Source organism: Malaclemys terrapin, chromosome 9, assembly GCF_027887155.1.
Source record: "Malaclemys terrapin pileata isolate rMalTer1 chromosome 9, rMalTer1.hap1, whole genome shotgun sequence".
In the NCBI taxonomy this organism is placed as follows: domain Eukaryota; kingdom Metazoa; phylum Chordata; order Testudines; family Emydidae; genus Malaclemys; species Malaclemys terrapin.
The window spans coordinates 71,619,928-71,638,028 of record NC_071513.1 but is presented as its reverse complement, the minus strand read 5'-3'; the positions used below and the strand labels follow the sequence as shown (position 1 = coordinate 71,638,028).

Below are 18,101 nucleotides of genomic sequence, written 5' to 3'. Positions count from 1 at the left end.
TCTACGCTGTAATGTCAGCCCAGAGCTAGTAGAACTCGAGTTAGCAGACCTTGGGTTTGTTAGCCTAGGGCTTGAGCATCTACACTCATTTGTAATCCCAGGCTAGGAATTGTTGGACTCTGGGACCCAACCTGGGGCTCCAGGATCTACACAGCATTATGTGGGCCTTAGTCCAACCACCATTATTCCAGATTTCCTAGTGTCCCTCTCAATATGTAGCCACTCTAGCCCTTTGTTTGTGGAGCAGTATGAGAAAAATCTGACTGTCCACCAAACTCGACTGTCCAGACCACAAAGAAAGTTGGCCCATGGGGTTGTGGGATACTTTTGGTGGACTCCCAGAACATGAGTCCAGTGGGACTGCATCTACCCTGCAAAGCAATAGGGTTTGAGCCCTAGCTCCTGGCTTGACTGAGGGTCGAACCCTCCACCCCTGAGGGTCTTGGCACCCTGGGTCCGTGATCTGGGTTAGTGCAATTTGTATGTAGACGGAAGAGAGAACAGGCTTTAGCCTGAGATCGAACCCTGACTTTACCTTGCAGTTTAGACATATTCCGTAAGTGTCCACAGAGGATAACCACCCAGATGGAACATTTCTTCCTAACTCCATCAGTTACTGGTTGGCTTGTGCCTTGTAACACGAGGATATACACCTTTGTACACCTTTACCGTGTTCTCTCTATTTATTTTTCTCTCTAAACAGTCAGGATCTTTTCAGTCTCTCTTCATATGGAAATTTCTCTAAGCATTATTGTTGCCCATCTCTCTATCTCCAATATATCCCTTCTGGGATTGGGTGACCAGAGCTAAATAAAGTAATCCAGGTTAGAGCATATCTTTGAATCACAGAAAGGCTTGATAATATTTTCAAATCCATTATTTAAGTACCATAACATTTTGTTTGCTTCTTGACCTCCACTGCAGACTGAATAAAGGTCTTTATTGAGCTGTCCACAATATTGTCCAGATGTTTTCCCTCAGTGGTTAGTTAATGTATAGCAGTAGATCAAATTATTCCATCCGAAGTGCATTCATCAACAATGAATTTTATTTATTATAATGCTGCCTATTCAACAACCTTTATTAGATAATTTGGAAGTACCCCACACTCTTCTCCAGCTTCAATTACCCTAATTCAGAGGTTCTCAAACTGTGGACCACCAGTGGTTTGCGAGCTCCATTCAGATGGTCTGCAGATAGTTCCCTCTAAGGTGTGTGCCTGGGCGGCCGCACACAAGAGAATAAAGGGCCACCCACCTAATTAGTGGAGCTGCGCAGGTGTGGCTCTACTAATTAGGTGCCTGGACCCTGGAGAAGACTCACATATAAGGTGAGGTGGTGGCCTTGGGGGGGGAATAGGCGGTGGGTGGGAGGGGCCAGGGGGGTGAGAAGAGGGAGTGGGATGTGCAGGGCTGAAGCGGCCAGAGAAAGAGGCGATTTCCCCCAGCTCCAGGGCTGCGGCTGCCAGGGAGAGACAGCCATCCTTCCCAGCCTCAGTTCTGTGACTGCTGTGCAAGGGGAGAGACACCCCCACTTCCCAGCCCAGCTTGGTGGCTGCTATGGCGGGGGAGAGAGGGCACATCCATTGCATTAGAAAGGTACGACTACTGATATTAATATGAGTGGTGTGCTTTTATTTATAGAACAAAATAAGTTAATTATTACATTTTTTTATATAGTGCTTTTATCCAAAGCACTTTACAATAGTTAGCTAATGGTACAAACAATATTTGGAAAGATCATTGAGTGGTCCACCAAGACCCTCAGCAATTTTCAAGTGGTCTGCAAAAAAAAGTTTGAGAACCACTGCCCTAATTAATGCTGTCATCTGCAAATGGTGCCACCTCACAGTTCACCCCCTTTTCCCTATACTTAACAAATATAGTAAACACCACCAGTCCTAGCAAGCAAAACTGACCCCTAAAGGCTTGGGGAAATTTGAATTTTGAAAGGGATAAAAAGAATAACTTTCTCTCTCTCACCTTTATAATATAAACCCAATATCACATTCAGAACTGAAGTTATTTTCTGATTTAAGAACAATAATACATTACTTTTTAAAAAAATATACATAGCACAGTGTAAATTCTTTTAATTACCTGGCGTCCAGGTATTCCTGGTAATCCAGGGTCACCTCTCCCATCATATCCTGGGTCATATCCACTTGCAGGGCACCCCTTGACAATAAGTAATTAAAAAAGCCTCATCAACTGTTATATTATGAAATTCATTTGTATAACTCAAGGCAATAAAGCTCACAGTAAGATACACAGTAGAGAAATCCAACATCAGAAATCTCCTAATGCTGGCTATTGTCCATTATGGACAATTCTACCAAAAAAAATCATTATTCAATACATACTACACGATATGTACATATGATCTGTACTTCTTGGTCCTTACAAACCTCCTTCTTTTTAGACCTACACGTACTTCCTTCACACACATACATGATTTTATCTAATGTTTTCTTTTAAGGATATGCTTATTGGATTCTATTACAAGAGTTCTATTATTGGCAATTTGCATAATCTCCAACAGACTATAGAGAGCCTCTTTCTACCTGATCTGAGTTACACCTGATTTCACTAGAGTTACTGTGGACTTACACTGGGGTAACCAAGATCAGAATCTGGCCCAAAACGAATTGCATCATGTAACTGACGGTGTCAAGTTCTCTACATAAGAACAGTTCCTAGAGTAAAACATTCAAGTGGGGGCCAAAATCTCATTTTATTTCTTTATATCACTTACATCAACGTCATCTTTGCTTTATTGTTTATTTATTTGTGTCTTTGTTCCCACCAGGGTAAGAGTGCTGCTAACAGGATGAAAGCACTTCAGACCATATTATCATAGTAATCTCCAAAGTCTTTGTACAATACTGCTGTATTTTAAAAAAACTGTAAGAACTTCTTAAAGGAAAAGAGTCTGATTCACTGCTGTGTTACTCTAGTTTTCATCCGGTGAAATCAGTATAATGTAGTGAAGAATCAGACCCAAAATATTCAGATTCATGTTGTGTTCAACTGCTTCACTAGTGTACATGAAAGGTGGAGGGCTCAAGGAGCTCCCTTTAATAATCTGTGCAGCAGTCAGGCATATTTGCCTGAACTCCATGGAGTGTGCAGATTGCTATCTCCAGGCAAGCGGGGCTGAAAGACACCTTCAAGGAGGTGCAGCAGGAAAAAAGGTCACGGCTTTGGTCCCTGTGCACAGAAAAGAGTACGGCATTTTCATAAAGCCATGTAGCAGTACAGGCATTCTGCAGTCTACATGCCTGGGCATTCTGGGAAGAATTCTGCCTCAAGGAAGAATTCTTCCTGTAGCAACCCCTGGGGTGGGCAACACACAGCTGTATTTAAATGAAACAGAGCCCATATTAACTAGACTCAGCACTTGACTTTTCAAAGTAACTCATCTTCATGCCTCATTTCTTCCTGCCCCTGTGGTTAGAATGGTCTTCCTCTTCAAACACACTCTTCTGAAGCGTTCCAAAAATGATCTTCCTGATCATTTCTGAACTCCTTTGATCTGAACTCTTATCCAGTGTCTGCATGGCACTTAAGCTCTTTGGGAGAGGGACCTGGTCCTTGGTGTGTTTGTAAAGAATACTCGTACAACACTCAGTAATAGTAATCACAGAAAATAAGAAATATTGAATTGTAACCAAGGATGAATGTGGCAATCATATACTAGGTTCCGGTATGAGCTGCATTGCTCTTCTTCTGGGGAAATAAGCTCGCTAGCTGCAGTGGATGAAGATAGCTATTATAGATCTTTTACCAAGAGCTGTACAAATTCAAAGTTTTGCTCTTCAATGAATATTCAATACAACATACTGTGAATAACTTACCTTATCTCCTTTGAGGCCATCAATACCCTAGGGACAGTAAAAATAATAAAAATCATATTGTTAAAAAAGGCAACTGGTAACATAGGTGATAAGGGCAGTCAAGATGTTTAGTAGAGGCAAACTTAAGAAAATGACTTATTTTCATGACTGGCATGGGTGAGTAACCTTGGCTGGTTCTGATGCACAAGGATGAATTTCATGCCTTATGCACCAGACTTCAATCTCAGAAGAACAGACTTGTTGGAAAGTGACCAGCCTACCAGCTGAGCTTTCAAAATTATTGTAAATTTGATTTGTGCGGCCTGACTCTTTTTGGGGTGTAGGAGGACTTTTTAAAATAGAAAAAATATATATCTTTCGAGGGATTTTGTGCCAATGATAGTGCTCCATTTTTATTCCTTGTTTATAGTTTACCTTTGATATAATTTCTGTAGAGCAAACCAAGCTCTAGTGGTTAAAGCAAGAATCCTGGGTTCTGCTTCTGTCATTGACTTACCTTAGGTAAGTCACTTAGGTGTACATTTTTAAAGAGTATTTTCTAATGTTGGGTGCCTCCTGTTTTTGGATGCCCAGCTTGAGACACCCAAGGCCTGATATGCAGAAAGTACTGAGCATCCACAACTTCAACCAAAGATAGCAAGAACTGCAGGTGTCCATCACCTGTGAAGCTCAGAGCCAATGTGTTTCAAATTAGGCCCCCAAAATCAGGTCACTTTTGAAAATGTTCTCTTAACCTTTCCACCATTTTCCAGCCAGTGGGGATACTAATATTATCCCACCTCACAGGTGTATTGTGGGGCTTAATTAATTAATATATTAACAACCATTTTAAGCTTTAAGGAATTAAGGGCTTTATATGGTAGAAATGCACATTATGTTTAATGTTACCACTTACTGGTTTGCCTGGAGCACCTCCTGGCCCTGGAGGCCCTGGAAATCCTTGTTCACCCTGACAGTAATAAACATTGTAACTGTTACAAAAGCCACTGATATGATTAACTAGTCCTTTCCTGTGCTCCTAGAATATTACGGAATATTCAGTTTCCTTTACTGTAAGCATAGACGTAATTTGACTGTTATATTTGGGTGGGCAAAGTGAGCCCAGGCACACGTGCATACTGAAGCCAGTCCCCTGGGTTCACTGGCTGTCTCCCCCCATGTACCTAGGCTGCCAGTGCTGGGGGATGGAGGGGACAGCGTAAAGGGGAAGCCCAAGCTGCTGCTGGTGGCCACTCCAGCACTGGCTGCTGCAGCGATGTCGCTGCTCTGGTGCTGCTGCGATTGCCTCCCGGCTGGGCTGGGGCTGCTGCTGCCCAGGGGACGCCACATGCCGGGTTCCTGCTTCCTCCCGCTCATTCCCATATCCCCTTCTCTTCCCCATCCCCTCCTCCTTCCTCTCCCCCCGCTTCATTCCACCCCCCCTTTCCCACTGCCTCTTCTCCTCACACCCCCCTCCACCCCCGTGGGCACTCATGGTTGTAGAGGAAACGGGCAGGCACTAGGACCCAGGAGGCATGCCCATCTGCTGGTGGAGGACCCGGAGCACAGGGGGAAAGTGACCGCGGAAGGGGAGGGGGCAGGAGGGGAAGTGCAGCATGGAAATGACAAAGCCACCTTCTCCCCCTACTCCAGGCCGAATAGAGCAAGCCCTGCAGGGCAGCTCAATGCTTGCAGAAATGGGGGGAGGGGTGCATGACCTCCCCCCCCATGCCTCCCCTCTGTTTGGGGGGGGCAATGCCCCCTGGCACCACCCAAACTATGCCTATGACTGTAAGGCTAGATGAAAGCCATTTTGTGGTCAAATAAAATGAAAACTTGAAATAAAGTGATTAACTACAGACTTTAACTTTTCCTCAGGCTGCAGTTCAGGACTCATACCCATACCAAGAATAGAGGCTCACAGCACAATACAGAACATAGAATTTCAAACTGCTGAGTGAAATTGCTTATGATTATTCCACTTCCCATCATCCTGCATCTTCAGGGTAGGTAAAAACAATATAGAAGACAAAGAAAAGATTGTCACACAGGTACTTGCAACACTTTTGCTTTCCATGACTATTGTGAACAGAATTTCTCTCCGATCAATCAGTGAAGTTGCAAGCTGCAACAAAACAACTCTGCCGTGCATTTGAGAAAATGTTTGAGAATACTTTTGGGCAGTATCCACTGATTTTTAAGCTTAGCTCCTGGCAATCCCCATTGTCATCACGTTCTACTTGATCCCTACCTTTGGGCCATTGCATCCTGGAATTCCTGGACCTCCAGGAGGACCAATGTTTCCTGGTTCACCCTAAACAAGTTCAAAATTGACAGTTTTGTTATTGAACATTTATATTTTCCTGTAACTACACGGAAATAGTTTATGTGGATACAGTATGGTGAATAAGAATTGCTGATACCAAGATTGTTATCTCTAGGTTAATTGATAGAGACAATGCTGAAATTGACACTGGGTTGGGGAATACTGAGATGCCGTATAAGTAGAGGACTTGGTTTATCTTGTTTTATTTTACTTACTGGAAGACCTGGGAGACCTGAAAAACCAGGTAATCCTAGCATTCCCTAATGATACAAAAAGAAACAGAGAAAGAATCATTCAAATTAATAGGAAAAATGCATGCAGTGCATTTTTTTACTCCATTTTTAAGAACAATAAGCATTAACAGAAGGTAATCTATCAGGGGATTTTCATTTGACTACTACATTTTACCTAACCAACTATTCCATGGGCACACCTCATATGACTGTAAACTGTTACATGGAGATTAACAGATTTTAAGGCCAGAAGGGACCATTATGATCTAGTCTGACTCCTACATAAAACAGGCCAATACTTCATAAACACATGCATGAAATCTCATATATGCAACACAGCAAATTGAAAAACAGCAGCTACAGTTCTAAAAAAGGAAAAAATGGGAGTTCAGTGCCACATCTTTCAAAAATATAGTAACATAATATAGTGTTTTTATTTGATTTTATAGAAAAGGCAGTTATTAAATCACTTTAATAATAAAAAGGATACATAATACATTAAAAATTTGCTTAAATATATATTTACCCTTTCACCTTTGGGTCCGACTAAACCTATCCGCCCTGGAAAACCCTAAACACCAAACAGAAAAAAAGCATGTATTAAATCTTTGTGCAATGTTTATAATGCCAAGATCAGAACATACAACTCATTTATTTTGTTTATTTATATTGTTCACATCTTGTGTATTACAGAAATTAACATGAACAAAAATTCACAACAGTCGGCACAAACCCCAGCCTCTACCATACCCGCTGATTATTCAAAAGGTATTCATCCCATTACAGGCCCAACAAAAATCAACAGTGCTATTTAGGGAGGTGGTCACTGAGAGAGTTAAGTCTCAAGTCATTTAGGGTTTTATAGACAATAACCAGCACCTTCCATTGCACCCAGAAGGGAACTGAAAGACTGCAGAGGCTAGAATACTGGAGTATGTGTGTTTATACATTACTTTGAGGCCTTAAAGTATAAGTAAACAGAATGCATTACAACAGTCCACCCAGGGGATAGCAAAGGAATGCATAACTGAGGAGAGGTCCATGTTGGATAGGACCATCCTTATTCACAAACATACCTACTGGAGTAAAAATTTTTACTTTTGAGTCACTTCCCCTTTGATAAAAGTATATTTGTTCCACTTAACATTTTTTTAACCAGTTGAACAAAATACCTTTACAACATTCTTGTAAACACAGCATGGATTTATACCAAATATTGAAACAGTATCCAAACAAAAATTACAAGCAGGATTTATTTACACACAAAGTAATTTGTCGTTTGAGGAGGTGATTTCCTGATAACGGAACTCTTTGTCTGAGACAAATTTGAATAAAATAAATTTGTAATAAACGAATTAAATAATTGCAAATGTTTCTTTCCACTCTTCCAGGACACAGTGCAAATCCCTATGCAGCTTGACAGTTCCTACGAATCAATGAGAAGAGATCATTGCAGAGGCTTCCTTCTTCTCCTTTTCCCCCTTTTCTTTTGTTTTATTATTTGTCGCAGCACCAATTTGGTTTAATCCATTTCTAATGATGATAAACATAGTTCTTGGATAGCAAATTGTTAAGAAATCACTCCACATCACAATCTGTGGCTCAAGGTTATTGTCTTTGTCCTGTATGGATAGTCTTTACACACACATTGCTCTATTGAGTTGAAAATAAAATTAAAATATTACGAATAAAAACATTCTGGTTCAATGACAAGCTGCAATAATGCCAACTGTAAATAGAGAGGGCGAAATTTAGAGGTGATGTGTAAGAGGATGACATTAGATGCAATAGATGCTATTGTGGTATTCGGGCAATGTGTCCATACAACTTATGAATTCTGGTTAATATTGTGAAGTTGTCGTTATGAAAATTATTGTATCATGGAATGAATGCCTCTATCCACCATGGGCTGACTCGACCTGTAGCAAATACATACCAAACTAAGCACAATGGAGAGTACTTAATGACTGCACTCTGACCTATAAGCCACCTCCTCCAGCTTGTCTGTTTCAGGTGGCATATAGAGACTCACAGGGCCACAAAAGAAGCTTTAAGGAGGAGGAAGGAAGGGGACGGATCAGCCAAGGTCAGAGAAGCCTAGCCAGGGAGAGAAGGCTCCATGTTTCAGAACACAAGCCGTGCACTGCAGCAGAAAGATCCTGGATGCCCCAGATCACTACCCTGTTTCCCCGAAAATAAGACAGTGTCTTATATTAATTTTTGCTCCCAAAGATGCGCTAGGTCTTATTTTCAGGGGATGTCTTATTTTTCAGAAATGAAAAATGCCTTATTATCGGTGGATGCCTTATTATCGGGGAGGTCTTATTATCGGGGGGATGCCTTATATTACAACGAGAGGCAAAACTGTAAGTAGGCCTTATTTTCGGAGGATGTCTTATTTTCGGGGAAACAGGGTATGACCAGAGCCCAAAGAATGTGCTGGAGTGGTGAGGAAACTGAAGCAGGGAAACTCATATAGGGTTTATTGTTTTGGTATAGACCTGTGTATTTCTCATGCAGTTAAGTGCAATGGTGTTGGAATCCTGTGCAAAGCTTGTGTGCGTTGTATGTGTAACACCTACCATGTATCCCTTGAAGTGCTAAACTGTGGGTTCAGAACTCCAGAGGGCTGAATCTTTGGGAAAGGGCATGTTTAAACTACAAGAGAGTCTGAGTAGTTAGCTCTGATTCGAGGGGCTTAGCAGTGGGCTGTGTGGTTGCATCTCTCAGGATGGGGTGCTAGACAAAGGATCTGTACCCCAAGAGTGTGTCCAGAGGCCTCAAGATCGGAACAGTATATGGGTTCTGTTCAGAATCTGGAGGCTTAAACACACACAGGATCTTGTGGCTGGACCCCTCTCTCAGCAGTCTGGCGAATGTCCAGCAGCGGGAGCTTGACTGGACCTGTGACAGCCATCATGCTGTTGTAAACTCCCTTACACTCAGGACTCCTTTAGATCTCTTTAAACCTCTTAATGTTGTGTAAGTTGAACTTACACAATGAGGAGCTGGAAGAAGGTTTAAGTCCCAGCAGGAGATGATCTACTTCAACAGAGACATTATGGCACATTCCTGTTAGTTGTTTTGCTACATCCCTCTCTGCTAGCCTCTTGGCATGAATTTTACTTACTTACACCTGACATGATGGAGGAAGTGTATAAAAAAGCCCATGCTGGTATACGGGAGAATCCAGTCCATGAAAAGAAACCCAAGAGAGAAGGAGCCTGATCAATCAATTAATTAATTAAATAAATAATCAATCCCCTCATAGAAAGTTTTGACAAAAAAAAAATACCCTTTGATTGACATTTTCCACAGATAGTTGAGTTTTCTGCCAAGAACTCAAAACCCAAAAGTTTTGAGCAGAAAAGCTACAGATTCCATAGAAAGCAGTCACTTCTTGCAAAAAAACCTGTTCAGTATAGAAAACCAAATTTTCTGTCAAAACACAGCTTTGATGGAAAATTTCAGCCAAGCCATTTCCCTCTATTACACCCAGGATATGTCTACACTGAAAAACAAAAACAAAATCCAGCAGCAGCAAGTCTCAACATCTGGGTCAACTGACTTGGGGTCTCAGGGTTTGCACCATGGGTCTAAAAATAGCAGTACAGGTGTTCCCACTTGGACTGGAGTCCAGGCTCTGAGACCCTCCCCTATTGCAGGGTTTCAGAGCCCGGGCTCCAGTCTGAGTGGGAACATCTACACTGCTATCTTTAGACCCACAAGTGAATCCCATGAGTTGACTGAGCTCAGAGACTTGCTGCTGCGGGTTTTTTTTGCAATGTAGACGTACCCTCAGTATGCGAAATTCAGAGGTGATGTATGAGGTGGGGACATGTAAATGATACAGTGGTGCAGTCAGCGGGTGAGAGTCAAAGGGCTTGTCTAGACTTAAAACGCTGCAGCTGAGTCACAGGTGCCGGCTTCCTCCAGGTCCCGGGGGTGCTCAACCCCCCTGCTCTTCCCCAGGCCCCGCCCCAACCCGACCCCTTCCCACAAGCCCCCACACTGCCCTGTCTCTTCCCGCTCCCACTCCACCCCTGCTTCTTCCCATCCAGTTCCAGCCCCTCCCCCAAGCATGTTGTAGAGGGGTGGTCACCCCACTACAGCCTCAGCAAGGGTTAAAAGCCAGCCCTTGGAAAGGGCTGGGGCTGAGAGCCAATCAGAAAAGGCTGAGAGGCAGCCCATCAGGGCCAGGCTGGGCCCTATAAAAGGGCTGCAGGGCCAGAAGGCAAAGAGTCTCTCTCTCTCTCTCTCTCTCTCTCTCTCTCTCTCGAGAGAGAGAGAGAGAGAGAGAGAGAGAGAGAGAGAGAGAGAGAGAGAGGCCTAGCTGCTGGGAGCAGGCCACTGGACAGAGGCAGTGCTGAGGAAAGGCAAGAGGAGCTGGGGAGCTCCAGCCTGGCAAATCCCCAGGCTGCAGGCCTTGTTAAAGGCCAAAGCAGGTACTGGAGTTGCAGAGGTGCAGCCCAGGTCCGCTGGTCTAATCCCCCTTGCCAATGATGAGTGGCCATTACACTGCAGTCTGCTCCAGTGAACGGGAGCTAGATGATGACTGACAGTAGCCACTGAGGCGAGATGGGCTTAAAGGGTTGGGGGTTCCCCTGGGAGGGGAGACCCAGAGTGTGGGGGTACTGCAAGGCAGAACCCCGAGGTAAAGGGCACCGGGGTCCGGGAGGGACACGGGGCCTAAGGCAGGTGAGACACCGGCCAGAAGCAGGCACTCCATAAGCTGGAGAGCTAATTCCTGAGACGACCAGCAGGAGGCGCCACACCAGTGAGTCTCGACCTTGCTACATGTGCCCTGTCACTGCTCCTCCCTCTCCCCCCACCCAGCGCCTCCTGCACACAACAGAACAGCTGATCGCGGTGGTCAGGAGGAGCTGGGAAGGGGGGGAAGCTGGAGCACCCACGGAGTAGGCACCTATGAGCTGAGCTGTGGTAGCACTTCAGTGTAGACCCTACTAATGCTGATGAGGTTCTCCCGTCAGAGTAGGTAATCTACCTTCCCGAGAGGTGGTAACTAAGTTGATGGAAGAATTCTTCCATTGACCTAGTGCTGTCTACATGGGGACTTAGGCTGGCTTAACTACATTGCTTGGCATGTGGATTTTTCACACCTCGGAGCAATGTAGCTGGGCCGATCTAATTTTTGAGTGTCTATGAAACAATTATCAGGGGGTAGCCGTGTTAGTCTGTATCCACAAAAACAACTAGGAGTCCGGTGGCACCTTAAAGACTAAGGGCTTGGCTACACTTGCAGATGTAGAGCGCTGGGAGTTAAACCAGCCCTCGGAGACTGCAGCAGGGAAAATGCTGCTGTGTTTTTACACTGTCAGCTGCAAGGGCACTGGCTTGGTCACATTAGCAGCTCTTGCAACACCACAAAGAGCAGTGCATTGTGGTAGCTATCCCACTGTGCAAGTGGCTACAACGTGGTTTTCAAATGGGGGGGCTGGAGTGTGACAGGGAGTGTGTTGTGTGTATGTGGGAGGAGAGACAGTGTGTTTTGGGGGGCAGAGAGTGTGTCAGCATGCTGTCTTGTAAGTTCAGACAGCAGCAAATCCCCCTTCCCCCTGCCTCTTTCTCTCTCTCACACACACACTCACAGCATTCCAGAGTAATGGTTTGCTTTGTCCTGGAGCAGATAAGCATGCCAGCAGTCAGAAACGGAGCTTTGAAAGGGGATATCCGCATGCCTGCAGCCGAGTTCAAAACAATGGCAAGAGTGGCCACTTGACTTCAGGGGATTATGGGATGTTTCCAGAGGCCAATCACAGCGCAGTAATGCAACACGTCGTCCATGCTGACACCAGGGCGTTTCAGCTGGGGCGCAGCAAGCTTTATGCTTCTCGTGGAGGTGGATTACCAGGAGCGCTCCAGCTGCAGAGTCCGGGTGCTCTAAGTGCCTTGCCAATGTGGACACCTCAGGAGTTAGGGCCCCTGGGGCTGATTTAATGCACTAGAGCAAGTGTAGCCAAGCCCTAACAGATTTATTTGGGCATAAGCTTTCATGGATAAAAAACCCACTTCTTCAGATGCATGGAGTGAAAATTACAGATGCAGGCATAAATATACTGACACATGAAGAGAAGGGAGTTACCTTACAAGCGGAGAACCAGTGTTTACAAGCAAGGGGGGGGGGGAGAAGCAGAATAAGATGTAGTTCTGTAGCTATGTGTCATTTGCTCTCATTTGGATTCCCCTCTGAATATGGTCCATAGGCTCTAGTGCTAGTCATCAGGCAGCAGAAGTGTTTTGCCTGTGCTCTCATCAATTACTTTCAGTAATTAGCCAAGCAGCAACTCTGTAGATCCTAAGTACATTTTACAACATTTTTGAGCGAAATTATAAACTCTGAAATCACACACACACACAGAGGTCAGCAACCTACCGTGAGTCCCTGTGGCCCTGGAGGTCCCTCAGGGCCACAGAAACCTGTCTGGCCAGGTACACCTTGAGCACCAGAAAATCCTTTTTCACCCTGCAAAAAGCATAACAAACAAACCCTTAGAACCATCCCTGTGTTTTCCTTCTGATTATTTATTTCAGAGATACTAATTATTTGGGGCATCACTTAGCTTTTATTTGCCCATCTCTGTGCAAGATTATGATTTACCCTTGCTCACACTGGGACTACAAGAGCTATTTAATGGGAATATGGGTATCAGAATCTGTACCCCTGTGTTTAATCTTATTGTAAAGCACATAGATTAGCTGGCAGAAGATGTGGTTTTAACAATGCAGCTGACACACATTTCTTGCAAACAACTCTATAATTTGCTTAGCCTCCACAAGCCCCAGAATTCTGATCCTACTGAAAAACTCCAAAGTCTCAGCTGGCAGATCTGATAGCTGCTGCTGTGTAATTGAGTCGGCAAACCATTCCACTCCACTCCACTCCACCCCCATATGCGAACCATGTAAAGAAACAAAGCGATAGTGAAATATAATGTAACTGTTTAGGTACAGTAAAATAGCAGTTTGCTTTAAAAAGTTATGTTTTTATTATGCCAAGTCACATAGATTAAGCTACACAGCCAGTTTAAATGTAAATTTTGACTGAAAACTTTCAGATTAGCCTAAGGCCAAGTTCAGACTACTAACCCATGGCCAGGAAACACAGGAGGCTAAAACCATATGAGCAGAGCAGTAGGGTTAAGTTACACTCTCTTTCTTTGTTGAATATGCTGGGGTTGTGAGGTGGACCATAAAGAAAGCCACTGGCAGAACACAGCACTCCAAGGAGCACCAGTACTATTCCAGCAGAAGTTTAGAGCCTTTATGCTTGTCCTACACCAGCTTGAGAGATGGCCATTTCCACCCACTTTTAGGCCCCTTTACTCTGCTAGAGCAGCATTACGTGGCCTCAGGGCAATGGAGAACTAAGCCACGTAGTTTAAAACTATTTGACATTGTCATCTATGGATAACACAGGCCATTCACTGTCATACAACACAAGACTGCCAGACCATAGGTAAAAGAAAGTCAAAGAAACTTAGACATGCATGTAAAAATACTCCCAGTCAGTTCCTTTTCAATACCACTTTCCATGAGTGCAGGTTGTTTGCACTGGCTGATATTTTCAGAACCAGATACGGAGTTAAAAGTAGTTACGTGATATGTTTAAAGGGGGCTTGGAGGATTTATTTTGGCTGGGTAAAGCTATTTCATACATTCTTGATCTGTAACATTTGTCTCTTTGGATGTGTTTACACAGCGACTGGCGTGAGTCTCAGAGCCCAGCCCGACAGACTCAGGCTCATGGGGCTCATGCTACAGCACTGGAAGTAGCTGTGTAGACATTTGGGCTCGGGCTGGAGCAGCAACATCTACACAACTATTTTTAGTGTGGTAGCACAAGCCCTGTGTGTCCAAGTCTGTTGCCCCAGGCTCGGAGGCTCATAGGATGGGCTGTGTAGACATACCTATGGCCCGAGTTTAGGAAAACACCCTATTCATGACAGCACTTTAGCACAGGCTTAACTTAAAACAGATGGCAACTCAATGGGACTTAAGCACATACTTAAGTGCTGTTTTAAATAGGATGGAATTAACACAGGCACTGATTCAGGAAGGCACATAAGCATAGGTGAATAACATAAAGTAGCCTAGCATGACATTTTGCCCTCCAAACACACAGAGTCTCAGAAAAATTTCCAGACATGCCAATCTTTCTTGGCACTGTTAGTGGAAGGAATTCTTATATTAAAAGTATCAATGTACATAAAAATGTTTGCTAAGATTACAGGCCCATCTAGCCCAGTATCCTATCTTTTGACAGTGGCCAATGCCAGGTGCCCCAGAGGGAATGAACAGAACAGGTAATCATCAAGTGATTTACCACATTTCAACACATTTCAAGGAAGACTGGAGAAAGATTTAATAATGCAATACCAAGATCTGCCACTGGATGGGGTACAATACTAACTCATATGGAGAAATTTAAGGACTTGATCTTTCTTCATTAAGCTTGAATATCTTGCCAAAGAAGCAAGTTATAGGAGTGATCCCCTCTATTGTGTCAGGGACCCACAGGTGAATCCAGGCACAGCTTACTGCCCTCTGCTGATTCACCTGATGAACCTGCCCCTCTGACTGGCTGAAGGCCCCCGCAGACACATTCTTAAACCCTGAAGCAGGGTTGGGACTCTAGCTACTCAATAGTGTTCCATGCCTGCATCTGTGCTGCCTGCCTATAGTGACCCTATTTCCCAAAGTGAAAATGGGACAACAGACAGGGCTGGCCCAAGCCCCCTACTCAGGTCTGTAAAGTTATTCATGCTCTGAAATGTTTGCCAGGCTTGGGCCTATCTATGTCATTTCAATATGCCAATCACCACAGTGCGTAGAAGCAGTCTGAACTCTACCCAGGATTTGCTTACAACGCTGCACTCATTTGTGATTAGGTTGGGCTAGTCTGAGTCTTTGCTGGAGCCACAGTCTCCTAAGCACAGTCATACTGGGTCAGATCAATGGTCCATCTAGCCCAGTATCTTGTCTTCTGACAGTGGTCATTGCCAGATGCTTCAGAGGGAATGAACAGAACAGGGCAATTGAGTGATCCATCCCGTTGTCCAGTCCGAACTTCTAGCACTCAAAGATTTAAGGACATCCAGAGCATAGGATTGCATCCCTGACCATCCTGGCTAATAGCAATTGATGAACCTAACCTCCATGAACTTATTTAATTTTTTTTGAACCCAGTTATACTTTTGACCTTCACAACATTCCCTGGAAACAAATTCCACAGGTTGATTGTGTGTTGTGTGAAGAAATACTTTATTTTGTTTGTTTTAAACCTATTGTCTGTTAATTTCAGTGGTGACCTCTGGACCTTGTGTTATGTGAAGGGATAAGTAAACTTCTTATTCATTTTCTCATCATTCATGATTTTATAGACCTCTGTCTGATCCCCCCCTTAGTCATCTCTTTTCTAAGATGAACCATCTCAGTCTTTTTAATCTCTCCTTATATAGAAACTGTTCCATACGCCTGTTCATTTTTGTTGCTCTTCTCTGTAGCTTTTCTAGTTGTAATATATCTTTTTGACCATAATGTCCTTTGGCAACCAGAACTGTGCACAGTATTCCAGGTGTGGGAGTACCATGGATTTATATAGTGGCCATTATGATATTTTCTGTCTTATTATCTATCCATTTCCTAATGGTTCCTAGCATTGTTATTTTTTTGACTGCGGTGGTACAGTGAGCTGAGGTTTTCAGCGAACTACCACAATAACTCCCAGATATCTCTTTTGAGTGGCAACAGCTAATTTAGACCCCATAATTTTGTATGTATACACCTCTACCCCGATATAATGTTGTCCTCGGGAGCCAAAAAATCTTACCGCATTATAGGTAAAACCGTGTTATAGCGAACTTGCTTTGATCCGCCGGAGTGTGCAGCCCCGCCCCCCTGGAGCACTGCTTTACCGCATTATATCCAAATTAGTGTTATATCGGGTCGCGTTATATTGGGCTAGAGATGTAGTTAGGATTTATTTTTCCAATGTGCATTACTTTGCATTTATCAACATTGAATTTCGTTGGCCATTTTGTTGTCCAGTCACTAAGTTTTGTGAGATTGCTTTGTAAACTTTTTGCAGTCAGCTTTGGACATAAGTATCTTGAGTAATTTTGTATCACATACTGTACAAATGTCACCACCTCACTGCTTACCTCTTTTTCCATCACTGGTACAGCAGTTTCCAGTACAGATCCTTGGGGGGTTTCTCTCCACTCTCCATTGTGAAACCTGACCATTTATTCCTACCCTTTCCCCCCCTATCTTTTAACCAGTTACGGATCCATAAGACCTTCCCTCCTATTCCATGACTGCTTACTTCACTTAGGAAGTGGTACTAAGTACACATTCTGACAATCCTAGTACACCATATCTACATATTAGCTGACCCCTTCAAAGAATTCTAATAGATTGGAGAGACATGATTTCCCTTTGCAAAAGCCATGTTCACTCTTCCCCAGCATACCATGTTCATCTGATAATTCCATTCTTTATTATAGCTTCCACCAATCTGCCTTGTACAGTAGAGCCCCAACCCGGGGTATTCTCCCTGCTACCCAAAATCCATAAACCTGGGAATCTTGGATGCCCCATCATCTCAGGCATTGGCACCCTGACAGCAGGACTGTCTGGCTATGTAGACTCTCTCCTTGGGCCCTATGCTACCAGCACTCCCAGCTATCTTCGAGACACCACTGACTTCCTGAGTAAACTACAATCCCTTGATCTTCCAGAAAACACCATGCTAGCCTATGGATGTAGAAGCCTTCTACACCAACATTCTACACAAAGATGGACTACGAGCCATCAGGAATAGCATCCCCGATACCATCACAGCAAACCTGGTGGCTGAACTTTGTGACTTTGTCCTCACCCACAACTACTTCAGATTCGGGAACAATTTATACCTTCAAGTCAGCGGGACTGCTATGGGTACTCGCATGGCCCCTCAGTATGCCAACATTTTTATGGCTGACTTAGAACAACGCTTCCTCAGCTCTCATCCCCTTATGCCCCTACTCTATTTGCGCTACACTGATGACATCTTCATCACCTGGACCCATGGGAAGGAGGCCCTTGAGGAATTCCACCAAGATTTCAACGATTTCCATCCTACCATCAACCTCAGCCTCGACTAGTCCACACAAGAGGTCCACTTCCTAGACACTACGGGGCTAATAAGCAATGGTCACATAAACACCATCCTAAACCGGAAACCTACTGCCTGCTATACTTACCTACATGCCTCCAGTTTTCATCCAGACCACATCACATGATCCATTGTCTACAGCCAACTCTAAGATTCATAGATTCTAGGACTGGAAGGGACCTTGAGAGGTCATCGAGTCCCGTCCCCTGCCCGCATGGCAGAACCAAATACTGTCTAGACCATCCCTGATAGACTGTTATCTAACCTACTCTTAAATATCTCCAGAGATGGAGATTCCACAACCTCCCTAGGCAATTTATTCCAGTGTTTAACCACCCTGACAGTTAGGAACTTTTTCCTAGATACAACCGCATTTGCTCTGATCCTTCAGACAGAGGCAAACACCTACAGAATCTCTATCAAGCGTTCTTAAAACTGCAATACGCACCTGGTGAAGTGAAGAAACAGATTGACAAAGCCAGAAGTGTACCGAGAAGTCACCTACTACAGGACTGGCCCAACAAAGAAAGT

General features: G+C 44.0%; 1 protein-coding gene and 1 long non-coding RNA gene across 2 annotated transcripts in view; one reads left to right on the top strand and one right to left on the bottom strand.

Annotated features, from left to right (window-relative positions):
• Positions 1-8,067, top strand: part of LOC128843391 (uncharacterized) — a 35,042-nt gene extending 26,975 nt beyond the window's left edge. The window contains exons 2-3 of the long non-coding RNA XR_008446255.1: positions 5,714-5,841; positions 7,786-8,067. This is a non-coding gene — a long non-coding RNA (uncharacterized LOC128843391). The remainder of the gene's footprint in view (positions 1-5,713; positions 5,842-7,785) is intronic.
• Positions 1-18,101, bottom strand: part of COL4A3 (collagen type IV alpha 3 chain) — a 125,603-nt gene that overhangs the window by 74,464 nt on the left and 33,038 nt on the right. The window contains exons 3-9 of the mRNA XM_054040195.1: positions 12,789-12,878; positions 6,921-6,965; positions 6,377-6,421; positions 6,087-6,149; positions 4,752-4,805; positions 3,857-3,883; positions 2,100-2,177 (exon numbers count right to left, since the gene is read on the bottom strand). Of these exons, the coding sequence (XP_053896170.1) occupies positions 2,100-2,177; positions 3,857-3,883; positions 4,752-4,805; positions 6,087-6,149; positions 6,377-6,421; positions 6,921-6,965; positions 12,789-12,878 (402 nt within the window). The remainder of the gene's footprint in view (positions 1-2,099; positions 2,178-3,856; positions 3,884-4,751; positions 4,806-6,086; positions 6,150-6,376; positions 6,422-6,920; positions 6,966-12,788; positions 12,879-18,101) is intronic.